Source organism: Nicotiana tabacum, chromosome 19 (assembly GCF_000715075.1).
Source record: "Nicotiana tabacum cultivar K326 chromosome 19, ASM71507v2, whole genome shotgun sequence".
NCBI lineage: Eukaryota > Viridiplantae > Streptophyta > Magnoliopsida > Solanales > Solanaceae > Nicotiana > Nicotiana tabacum.
In genome coordinates, this window is record NC_134098.1 from 142223459 (window position 1) to 142236242 (window position 12784).

Genomic DNA, 12784 nt, shown 5'->3' on the forward strand with positions numbered 1-12784 from the left:
CTTGCTCGACTTTGGATTCGTCTTGTTCGAGGTAAGTAACTCTTCTAATCTTGGAGCTGAGGGTATGAACCCTGAATATACGTGTTATGTGTTTGGTATTGATGTGACGCACATGCTAGGTGACGGGCATGTGGGCGTGTATCGTGTGAACTGTGATTCCGTTATTTCTGTAGTACTGTGTAGTTACCTGAACTTGTCTGTAATCAATAAATCTTTACGTACTAGAGTTATCGAGCTATGATTCATGTTAGAAGCCATGTTTACGCTACATGCTTATTCTGTTGGGACCCACTGAGGTCATTTTTGATGTTGAATTATCTGCTTTCATTGCATTACATACTCAGTCATACGCATTCATATGCATATCATATCTCAGTTTCTGTTGCTATTTATTGATACATCATATCATCATTTTCGGGCTAGTTTTATGACATTGTGAGCCCGCGAGAGAGAGACTAGAGAGATTGATGACTGAGTGAGGTCGAGGGCCTGATTGTGAGGATATTGATACTATGCCACTTGAGTTGTCTGTGTAGCACGTGAATTGTCCGTGCGGATCCAGATATTGATACTATAACATGTGAGTTGTCCGTGCGGTTTATAGCGCTTGGGCTGAATGAGCCCCTCCAGAGTCTGTACACCCCTAGTGAGCGTGGTTGATTATATTGAGGGATGGATCTTCACTGGACATGGATCTTGTCCGAAGCATTTATATACCTGGAGATGGATCTTCTCCCTAGGGCCGGATTGACCTTCCTCGGTACTGAGTGACTGATGGTCAGTGATGTATATATTCCGGGATAGATCTTTCCTGGTCCGTATACAGTACCGAGTGGTTGAGCATGATTCAGGAAGAAGGTAACAACCCTAGATGTCACGTAGCCTCCTGATTATAAATATGGCGCGCTACACATCCATAATCAAAACTCTACTAGACACGGCTCATAGACAACCCCTAGGACAGACTTGCTCTGATACCAAGTTTGTCACGACCCAACTGGAGGGTCATGACTAGCACCCGGGCCATACTTGCCGAGCACCAACGTACATTTTATCTAACCTTCCTTATTATCTTTAAGGGTCGACAAGATCAATATAAATGGTAGACATGGATCATGAATATCCAACAATGAAAGATAATGTCATGAACATACATAACATGGGACGACAAGACTGTCAAGAAACTATATATAAGGTACGAGCTACCATGCTGCCGTGAAAGACTATACAACAAAAATCAGCCGACAAGGCATTCCAAACCATACATGAGTTGACACTTGTCTATGAGCCTCTAAAGGAACATAAGTGCTACAACATTTCCGGAACAGGGCCCCGACATACCCATAATGTCTATACCAAAAATGCATACCAAGACCGCGGCAAGTCCGGAGAAGGGATCTCGCCAATAACCGCTGAACTGGATAGCCTACTGTGGTGGGGGAGCTGTGTCTACCCGTCTATCAGGACCTGCAGCATGACATGCAGCGTCCACAAATAAAAAGGACGTCAGTACGAATAAAGTACTGAGTATGTAAGGCAGGAAAGCATAAGTAAGAACAGTAATGTAAACAAGGATAGAGAATATACAACCTGTGACATCTGGGTACCTCTGAGGGCTATTGACATGAAATACATGATACATACATATATATACATAAACTTTTAAAACATACGCCTTTGTGGGCATCACCATCATCATATCGTACCCGGCCGTAATAGGCTCGGTAAAATGTACCCGGCCATCATAGGGCTCGGTAGAATCGTACCCGGCCACGTGGAGCTCGGTAAAACCCAACTGATCAGTGGTTGCACAATAGGTGCCATACCCGGCCGACTATAACGCGGCTCATTAGAGTAAAATAGATACATATATATGATGCATGTTGGACTCATTGGAATCACATGTTGAACCTTTCGGAGTGACGTAAGGTCAGTATCCTTACTTATTAGGATTAATTCTTCATTAAGAATCTTATAAGAATCAGGAACTACCAACAACATTGATAATATAAGAATAAGAGAAGTAACATCAATATCAATCGTTTCATAAGAAGGGCAGCAATGTAAGTACTGCTAGCTTCTAAGAGTAGAGTATCTTTGGGAGCTCGTTCATTACATTATGTACAATCGGAGTCGTGCAAAAGAATGAAGGGGATAGCCTCACATACCTTGTATATACTGCCCAACCTCAAGCTATGCAAATGTCACGACTCCTTAGTCTACAATAAGAGAAATGACACTATCATTATTGCTTAAGCGTCGTAACTATTATGTATCGACCGCAACCTATTTTACGATGAAACGGACAGCACCTCCCCTATATATATGACTTCTCACAAGTCAATACAATCACCAAACAGCCCAAACAACATCATTAATAATCATATTGAGCCTCCCAAAACAGTCCACCAACCAACAACATTACTACCAAGCCTTTCGATATATATTTCACAAGTTCTAGCTTCAACGACTTAGCCGCAACTTGGATAATATTAAATATATATAGAGTAAGAGGTTCCTTACCTTTAAACAGAAAGAAAAACTCCAATTTGACCTTAATTTTCCACGAAATATCCCTCCAATTCTGCCACAAGAACAAGGAAGCGAAACTAGCAATTAATTCGGGTTATTCGGCACTAGAATTACTTTAGAAGACTTGAAATCACCTAGGGTTGATATTAAAAACTTGAAGGAGTATTTACAGAACATAAAAGACTTAAAACAACCTCCCACACGAGCTGGAACAACACAAAAATCAGCAACAACAAGAAGAACAAGAAACTTACTAGCGCCACGGGATTTCCGACATTTGATTTGTATTGTTTGCCCTTTGTTTGGGTCTTGGATCATGAGAGAACCTTGAGATACTGTTTTTAGGGTTCTAAGGTCTGAATATACTGAAAAATAATAACTTAAAACGGGGTTGAGGTATCTTATATATATCCATATGTCTAAACCGCCTATGTGGGTCCCATAGAGAGCTGCTTGGCGCACTCTCGCGAAAATGCGAATATCTCTCTATTCCGAGATCGTATCGACAAACGGTTTAATGTGTTGGAAACTAGACTCATAGATATTCAATTTGATAGGTAGATCACCCCATAATTCTAAGTACATTGGGAGAAAAATGTAGTAACATCTGACCTAAAGTTTAAGTAAAATTATAAACGTAAGTTGCGACAACTTTTATCGACTTTTGTTTCATAACTCGCTTGACTTCAAGACTTATGATACGGATATTATATGATTAAAATACATTAAAACATGACCTCTTGGGACAATTAATCACCTCTAGTATTACCCAAAATACGGGTTACAACATCCTTGATTCGTTTAACTTCTAATACTTGTTAACTACTCTTATACACCCTTGTATCGTTTAAGACCAATAGGATTAAATTCTTATCATCTCAAAGATAATCTCTTCTTGGATTTACGTCGACTAACTTACGGCATGATCTAAGGTACACGAATTTGGGTTGTAACATGTTGGCCGATGGGCATAGTGATGTATTTGTTTTACACTGGTTATCTGAAAAGTAAAAGAAACATCTTATTTATTATTGAAAGGATTTTGGGAAAAATTATTGTTTTTAAACCTATTCATAATTTTGGCAACTCTGGTAAACGATTTGGGTTTTTATTGATGTACCTGAAAGGCAGAACTATTTTCAGAAATCATGATTAAGCTGAGCATTTTATCTCTCAGTTACTTCTTGTATTATTTGCTTTACGTTGTTATGGACTATTGGTTTTGGACCCGACCTTGGTACCAGCTCGTCACTACTTTCAACCTAAGGTTAGGTTTGTTACTTATTGAGTACATGGGGTCGGTTGTACTCATACTACACTTATGCACCTTGCGTACAAATGTTGGATGTTGATGTTGTTGTGTTCGTTGGGAGCTGGATCTGAAGATGTACCTGCATTTTGGTTGTAGTTGCCTCTTTTTCATGGTTGCCTTAGATTATAAAAATCTATTCATGTACATTTCGAACAGATGATGTATTATTTCATACCAGTTTTTTAAATTCTATTCTTAGAAGCTCATAATTTGTACTACCAGTTCTTGGGAAATGTATTAGATTTAGATATTTCTTTACTTAATTGCTTTATTAATTGTTATTGGAATTGGTTAGTGGTTAATTGGCTTACCTAGTCGGTTGGGTTAGGTGCCATCACGACTAGTCGGATTTTGGGTCGTGACGCCCGGAGAAGTAGTGATGAGAGGTCGACATCGAGACTTACTAGTGGTCCAATAAATCAGTATGATAAAGCATAAACAGATATGATGCACAACAATGATAATGAGATAAAATGGTAACTAGCATAATCCTCTAACATTTCTTTTAACGATATAAATCTCTCAAATCTCATGTGCTATCCAACATATCAGAAATATCAAATGCAATCTCCAACGAATAAGGAATACCATATAAATGTCATGCCTCAATAAAAAGGGAATCTCCTAAATATCCGACTGCTAGCGGTATCACGCACGATTATGCCAATGTTGTACGGCCCGATCCAAAGTGATATGTACACTGACGAGGGTCGACCAGTGCGAACTAGAGAAGCGTCTCATTATATTGTCGAGGCGTTCGGCCCGATCCACAGGAAAAGAAGAAATTTATCGAACTATGAGTCATGTGCGTACAACACAGGTATAGTGGCATAAAGTAAATATGACTTTTACCGTTTATCAAATATCTCGCCAGACAACTCAAGGCGATAAAGCTCGGCCTAATATATTCCAATCAATTTCAATTATAAATTTACTTAATTAAGCTAGCAAGATGAGTTCAAATAATTCAAATATTACATGATAAAGTCTTAGCTACCCGGACATAAACATGCTTTTAGCTATGTACGGACTCTCGTCACCTCGTGCGTACGTAGCATCCACAACTAGTAGCACATAACAATTTTAATACCTAACACCTCAAACCGATGTCCATTAGTCCGAAACTAGTCAAACAACATGCAAACTAATAAAAATATACTCCAACACCCAAAATTAATCAATTTATAACTGTTCCCAACTCCGCTCGAAAAGTCAACAAATTCAATCTTTGGGCCCACATGCCCGGATTTCAAAAAATTTTGAAGATAAATATTACCCATAATACCACGAACTTGAATATATCATTTATTCCTAATCTCACGTCAAATTTTGTGGTCAAAATCCAAAAATATCAATTTCTAGGTTTCTCCCAAAATCCCACAATTTCTACAAATTTTCATGTTAATATCTATGTACAACTCGTGTATATAGCTTACAACAAGTGGGAAGAACTTACCTCATGATAGATGATGAAAATCTCCTATTCAAGAGCTCCAAAAGTCGTGCAACCAAGTGAAAATGAAAGAAAATGAGCCAAATCCCATATTAAATCAAATCTGCCCAAGCCTGCTCTTCTTTGCAATCTCGAAAAAAGCCTCATGATCGCGATGCTCAGCTGACCCTGCCCTTCGCGTTCGCGTTCCACACCTCACGTTCGCGAAGGCTTTCTGCCTCACAGGCATCCCCTCCCAAACTTCTTCACGTTCGCGATCCAGCCTATGCCTTCACGAAGTAGGACTTGGTCTTTCTTCACGTTCGCGTAAGCCTCCTCGCGTTCGCGAAGAGAAACATAGGGGCCCTTCACCAGCCTTCTTCGCGATCGCGGGACTACCTTCGTGATCGCGAAGCACACCAGCACCCCATCAACAACAACCCATCCAAACTTGGTCCAAAACCACCCGGAAACACACCCGAGGCCTCCCGGAACCTCCTCCAATCACACCAACCAGTCCCAAGACATGACAAAAACCTGCTCGAGGCCTCTAATAACACAAAACAACATCCAAACTACGAATCGACGATCAAAATCCTTCTTTTAGTTTTGAAACATTCCAACTTAGACGAACACGTTCGATTCATACTTAAACATTCCAGAATGATGCCAAACTTTACGCACAAGTAATAAATCACAATACGAACCTATTCGAAGACTCGAAACCCTAAATGGACATCGATAATACCAAAGTCCACTTTAAACCAAACATAGGAAATTTCAAAACCTTCAAAATACTAACTTTCCATAATAAGCGCTGAAATGCTCTCGGACCACCCGATACTCAACTTGAACATACACCCAAGTTCGAAATCATCATATAAACCTATTGGAACCTTTAAATCCCTATTCCAAGGTCGTTTACTCATAAGTCAAACCTTAGTCAACTCTTTCAATTTAAAGCTTCCGAATTGAGAATTTTCCTTCCGAATCAACTTCGAACTTTCCGAAATTAAATTTTGACTATGCGTACAAGTCATAAAATATGATGTGAAGCTACTCAAGGCCTTTACAATAGTTGCTTCCCGACATGACTAGCTACAACTAGATTAAGGTCAATGATATCATCAGTAATGGCTTATGAAATTAAAATAGGTTCCAAACTCAACTAGATGATGAAACACAGGATAAGATCAAGGCTCTTAATATCAAAATGGACAAAAACAAGAGAGACAAAGCCATTTGGATACCATCTACTGTTGGAAAGTTTTCTGTTGTCTCAGCTTGGGACATCTTCAGATAGAGAAAAAATCTGGATAATTTTATTTTGTCTGGCATAAGGATATCCCCTTTAAGATCTCTTCCCTTACCTGGAGAGCCATACATGATAAATTATCTACAGAGGAAACATGTTTTAGGTTTGGGATCCAAGTTAACACCATTTTCCACTACTGCAACAACAACAACTAGAATCCTAGAATTGAGAACATTGATCATCTATTCTGTTTAGGGGATCATGCTAACAAAATTTTGAGCTATTTTGCTAGACCTCTAGGGATGGACTATAGTAGCAGGAATCTCAAAATCCAACTCCTCACTTGGTGGATTATTAAGAATCACAATCCCATTTCCATACTCATCACAAGGAGACTTTCATTTATCATATGTTGGGAGTTATGAAAGTGAAGATGCACCAAAATATTTGAAAACATCAGACCATCTTTTCATAAAACGAAAACTAATATAATCTCAACTCTTTTACAAGTACTGAAAAGCAGATTTGGAAGAGCTAATGTAGGGGACGATCGACACACTATATGTCAAGCATGTGAAGCTATACCAGAGCAGAAGACTAGCACAATGGTCAGATGGATCAGACCTAATGCTCAAAAGATGAAGCTTAACAGTGATGTAAGTTGCATCCAACACATTTGTGGAGGAGGAGGACTTATCAAGAATAACCAAGGAATTATCATTTTTGCCTACTCAATTCCCATGGGGCCTAGTACTAGCAATATGGATGAAGCTGCAACAATATTATTTGGCCTCAAATAGTGTGTTGATAATGGCTTTGAAATAGCCATGGGAAAAACTGACTCATTGCTCATATCCAAGTGCATTAAAAGGGAACGGAAGGTACCTTGGAAAATCACCAACATCATTAGTGAAATCCAGAACCTAATTGGAGAGCATGAATTTGATATCAGCCACTGCGTCAGAGAAGCCAATAGACCTGCTGATAAATTGGCAAACTTGAGTCACAGTCTTGATACGATCCATGTCTTCAACTCTTTTGTTGGACTGCTCAATCAAGTTAAAGGCCTTGTTAACATGGACTGTTGGAACCTTCCTCTCTCTATATATATATATATATATATATATATATATATATATATATATATATATATATATATATATATATATATACACACACACACACACACACACACACACCCAAATCACCTTGTATATTAGAATTTTGGTTAGAACTAACACTAGAAGTCTCTTCTCAATGATCATGTATAATGTTTGGAAAGCCAAACTCAAATTGTAACTTTTTGCACATAAATAATTATTGGAGACCAATTTAAATAAAAAAAAATAAAAGCCTTAACACTAGGGGGAAAAGATGAATGTTTTATATTAGAAAAGCATTGATCATTCGCGCTAGTGTTTAGTTTGGTATAAAATTAAAACATGTAACAATTGATAATCGTACAAGGAGTAGTATGGTATAAGGATCGTGTTTCAATGATATTTTGAATACTAAACATCTAGAAGAATGTATAGATGTTGATTGAGCTAAGTGATATGATTATTTTTTTCTTCTAAAAAATAACGATTGGAAGACGTATAGAGGGCAAATTTCCACTCATCAGTGATGATCCATTTAGGTGAAACGATTAAAAAAGATTTCATCAATAAAAATACTCTTGTCAAACACAAATAAGTCCCTCCGTCCCATTTTGTTGGCATTATTTTATTATTAGTTCGTTCCTAAAAAAATAATATATTATCTTAATGATAATTTTTTATAGTTAATCACACAAATATTATGTCATGTTTAAGTCAAAAAATTTTACTCTTATAGCTACAAATAATACTATGACATGTTTATAATTACAAGTTTTTGAAATAATTTTTTTTTATTTTTAAATTTCGTGTGAAGTCAAACAATGCAAAACAAATTGAAATAGAGGGAGTATATTATTTCTCATTTAATATTTTTCATTTTGCCTCCCTCTTCTTATCAATCGAGAGCTTCCTACATGCCAGGCACCAAAAATCTGTAAGATTCTTTCCACATTGTCATAAAGAAAATCATTAATTTAATTTGTTGATATTTCATTTCCAAAAAAACATATAAAGAGAAGAATCCAAAGTAAAAATGTAGTTCAGCAATATTTACCTTCTTCAACTAAAATTGAGCAGAAAAAAGACAGAAGTATCCACCACTCTATGGGTACTATCTTCACGTTTCTGAGAATGTATCGGACCTTTATTTCTTAAAATAGAAATATAGTACACTCTTTTCTTGCATTTGACAGATCATGTTATTACTAGATACAAACGTACACATATTCTAAGCGTGTTCTTCATATAGATTAAATATATTTCCGTTAAGAAAGGATCTCAAATGACTAAAATTTTCAGAAATGAACGTGACTGCAGTTCTAGAGATATATCATTTCTTTAATTGATGAAGATCAGTACATTATTTAATTTATCATCAAACATTATTAGAATAATGAAAATAAAAAAGCAGAACATACACGTGCTTAAAATTGCACCTTCACGGAAATTCCAAAAAGAAAATAAAGGTAATGCAGAGTCTAGAGCTACAATTTGAAGGGCAAGCGTATAAATAGTCGTACGCAATAAGCCCTAGTAAGAACAAGTTCAAGAAACTATTCATCCAAAACCTAATTAGGGCAAAAGAAAAGAAAATGAATCCAGCTGATAATGCAACCTTCTCTTTCTCTGACGTTGATTTTCTTGACTCTATTGAGCACCATCTTCTGAATGATTCCGATTTTTCTAACAGTTTTTCGCCGATGAGTTCGAGCAATGTCGCAACTCCTAATAGTCCTAGCTCAAGTTTTGGCAGCTGCCTTTTGGATGAAAACATTGAAGAAACAACAATTCTCGAATCTCAATCCGAGCCCGAGGAGGGTGGAAAGGCAGCGCGTGAGGAAAACACGAAGCAATATTGGAGGAGGTACATAGGAGTGAGACGGCGGCCGTGGGGAAAATTTGCGGCGGAGATAAGGGACCCGGAGAGAAGAGGCGCGAGATTGTGGCTAGGAACTTATCAGACTCCTGAAGATGCAGCATTGGCGTATGATCAAGCCGCTTTTAAAATCCGCGGCTCGAGAGCTCGGCTTAATTTTCCTCACTTAATTGGCTCAAACAATATGCCTGAGCCGACTAGAGTAACAGGGATACGTCATAATTCACGCTCACTTGAGCCATCTTCTACTTCATCCACCACATCATCGGAAAATGGGACTAAGGAAAAGAAATATAGAGGTCATAAATTCTATAGCCAAAGCCAAATTGGTTGGTCATATCCGCGACCTAGAGATATTAATATAACTATTCGAAAGGAAGAGTTTTCAGTTCTTTTTCCAAATGCAGCAACATTACTGCATAAATAACTTACTGTTCAATCATGTTATTTTCATTAGTATGTTCGTTATTTATGTTTTGTATGTAGTAATTAATGCTCATTAAATTAAATGAGCGTAATTTTTTCAAAGACAATATGCATAATGCAGAGAAGGAATACCCGATCGAATAAGCAAAGTTCTAAGAAACCGTCTGATCAAGAGTTGCTAGAGAACTTTCTAAGAAGATTATGCAGAAATGTCTTTTAGAAACTTGTTAAAACAATTTATATTTAGATATCCTCTGTTTTGGAAAACGCCTTTTTTTAAAACATATGCTGTTTAATTAGGTATATGTTCTCTAAGAAGCTGAAAATATTAACGCTAATTCCTTACTTTATAAAACTATCAATAATTCCGACTCATTACAAGCAAATCTCCATTCTTTAAACTTTTAACCATGTCCATAAAATACTCTTAGGTATTCAATGTTTAATGATTTAGAAACTGATATTCGGCAATCAGTTCCGGTTTGTAATGATCCACCTTAGTTTCTTATTTCAATAATATCCGGTCTTCTGTAGCAAAAAAGAAAAAGAAGAAGAAGAAAAAAAAGTAGTTAAAATAGACTTGACGCGTGTAGGCTTCCACTTCACTTGTGCAATTTAAAAAATAAAAAACAAATCATAGTCATATGGACTACGTGGTTTCATGTTAGGGTCTCTTGTGGTGAGCTTTGGGTAAGGATCGTGGTGTTCTGGCAGGGAGAAGTGTTAGTTTGAAGGAAATTCAGAAGGAACTCAGAGAAATAGGATAGCTTGGTAGTGGGTTGGATCGGGACGGTAATGAATGTGATAGGTTCTTTGGGTTCTTATGATGTGGTAAGGATACGCCGGTGTTTTGTGGCAATACTCTTGAGTCTGGCGACCTGCGTGACTTGGTTCAGGTAGGGGAATCAGTTCTAATGTCTTGGTCTTGTACTAATGGTTTTCGAAGAGTTCTTGATGATTTCTACTATGGCTTGAGATGGGTATTTTTTTACCGGTATGAGGATGCATTATATGTTATGATTTTATCTTGGAAGGGATCAAGTGGAAGGCTTCTGGATGATGGGGTATGTATCCTTCTTGTGATTCAGAGTTGTTAATGAGATTCTCGTGATTTTCATATGATGGCATGGTAGATGTGATGTAACGTGTGGGATCAAGGTTTACATGTACACGATTGCGGTTTAGTTTTGAAGGGAAGGTCATGAATTTTAAATAGTATAGATAGTTTTAGATATTTAGATGAATTCTAGTACTAATTGGTATTACTTGAGAAGGGTATGCATTTCAGAAGGCGCACTGTGTTTTGACTTACAGATGATTCATTGGTATTGCGATACTCCCCTGGTTGATCGACTGCTGATGTTCAAATCATGCTATATGTATGGAAGTATTTCTCGTGGGATGATAAGGTATGAGAGATGAGTTAGTCATTCGAGTGGTGGAGATGGGATCAGATATGGTGATTCTTTTGTATTCTTGTGATTTGGAGACTGAAGTCTCAGTTATGGATTATCCTTTGGTTGCAGACTATGAAGATGTGGCCAGAGTTAGACAACAAATGGTATGTGTTATGTAGGTTATTGTGGACTCCTGGAGGATTATTTATCTATTTGTGGATAACCGAAACTAATTTGGGGGCCCATTGGTAGGCCTAATGAGGATGTGTATTCTACACAAGGTCGGATTTGTTTACTCAGCACCGAGTAAGAGTTGATCTTATCCGTTTCTATTGGATTCCATGTATTGCTCTTCGATGATGCAATGGGTTATGAGATTATCGGCCATTTACACACATGATGTGTTCTATTTGGGCCATGTGGCAAAATTCGAGCGAGATGGTTCTTGGGGTGGTTAATGGTTGATTTCACCTTGGTTATGGTCTTTCCTATTTGTGGTATATGGTGCTATCCATTTCTCCATGGCTATGGTCATGCACTTTGTGTGTTTGTTGATTGATTAGCGTATGGTTATTGATTTAGAGCATTATGGCTCAAGGTTATTCATGTCGACCGGTGTTTGGATTGGGTCATGCTCTGCGGTGGAGTTATGTTGGGATATGATTCTTTGTGATGATTTTGAGTGTTTTGGTTCTCCCTTGTGTGATGGGTTCATAGCATTGTGCTTGTGGTGGTATCTGTTGAGCTTGTGGAACAGTTCTCTTTTTTGAGTCATTTTACCACTTTTGGGTACATTTGAGTTGTTGCTTATGGGTGCGCGAATTGCACAGTTTGTGGACTTGGGTTGTATTGGTGTAGCATGTCAGTAGAGCAACTTATATTTGACGAGATTAGTCCATTGGACCTATAATAGGTGCTATCGGATTTGATTATAGTAGGTTTGAAAGAATAACGTCACTAATCAGCTTAGAATTTGGCTATAGTCCTTGTCGGGCGAGAGAGCTCCATGACTTATTGATCTGATTGGTGGTTATGAGTTTATGTGTGTTCCTGTCATCATTGGCAGTGTGCTAAGGTTCAGAATAAGGTTTTATTTGATATGAGGTTTTATTACCGGTATCGGGTTTGTTATTGAACAATTGTGGTGGTAGGGATTTATTTCTATGAGTATCTTAGCAATGTGGTATATCATGTGATTACCTTTTGGGTTGAGGTTATGGCGTGATTCGGCCTGTTCAAATTTATACAATGTATAGATGTAAGAATCAGATCTTGTAATGGATTTCAGAGATTTGGAATTTGATTATAAGGTTTATAGACTAAGGTTGAAGTTAAGATCTTCGGTTAGGTTGTATGGTCAGGCTTATATGGATTGGGTTGATGTGGGATCACCCACAGGTATGTGTACAGTGAGTTTACACAGTGCTTTGATGGCTTTGGAATGTCTCTTGGCA

General features: G+C 37.6%; 1 protein-coding gene across 1 annotated transcript; it reads left to right on the top strand.

Annotated features, from left to right (window-relative positions):
• Positions 1-9223: 9223 nt before the first annotated feature.
• On the top strand, positions 9224-9934 carry LOC107794284 (ethylene-responsive transcription factor 14-like). The gene has a single exon (NM_001325577.1). The coding sequence runs from the start codon at positions 9224-9226 to the stop codon at positions 9932-9934; it is 711 nt and encodes a 236-aa protein (NP_001312506.1).
• Positions 9935-12784: the final 2850 nt, after the last annotated feature.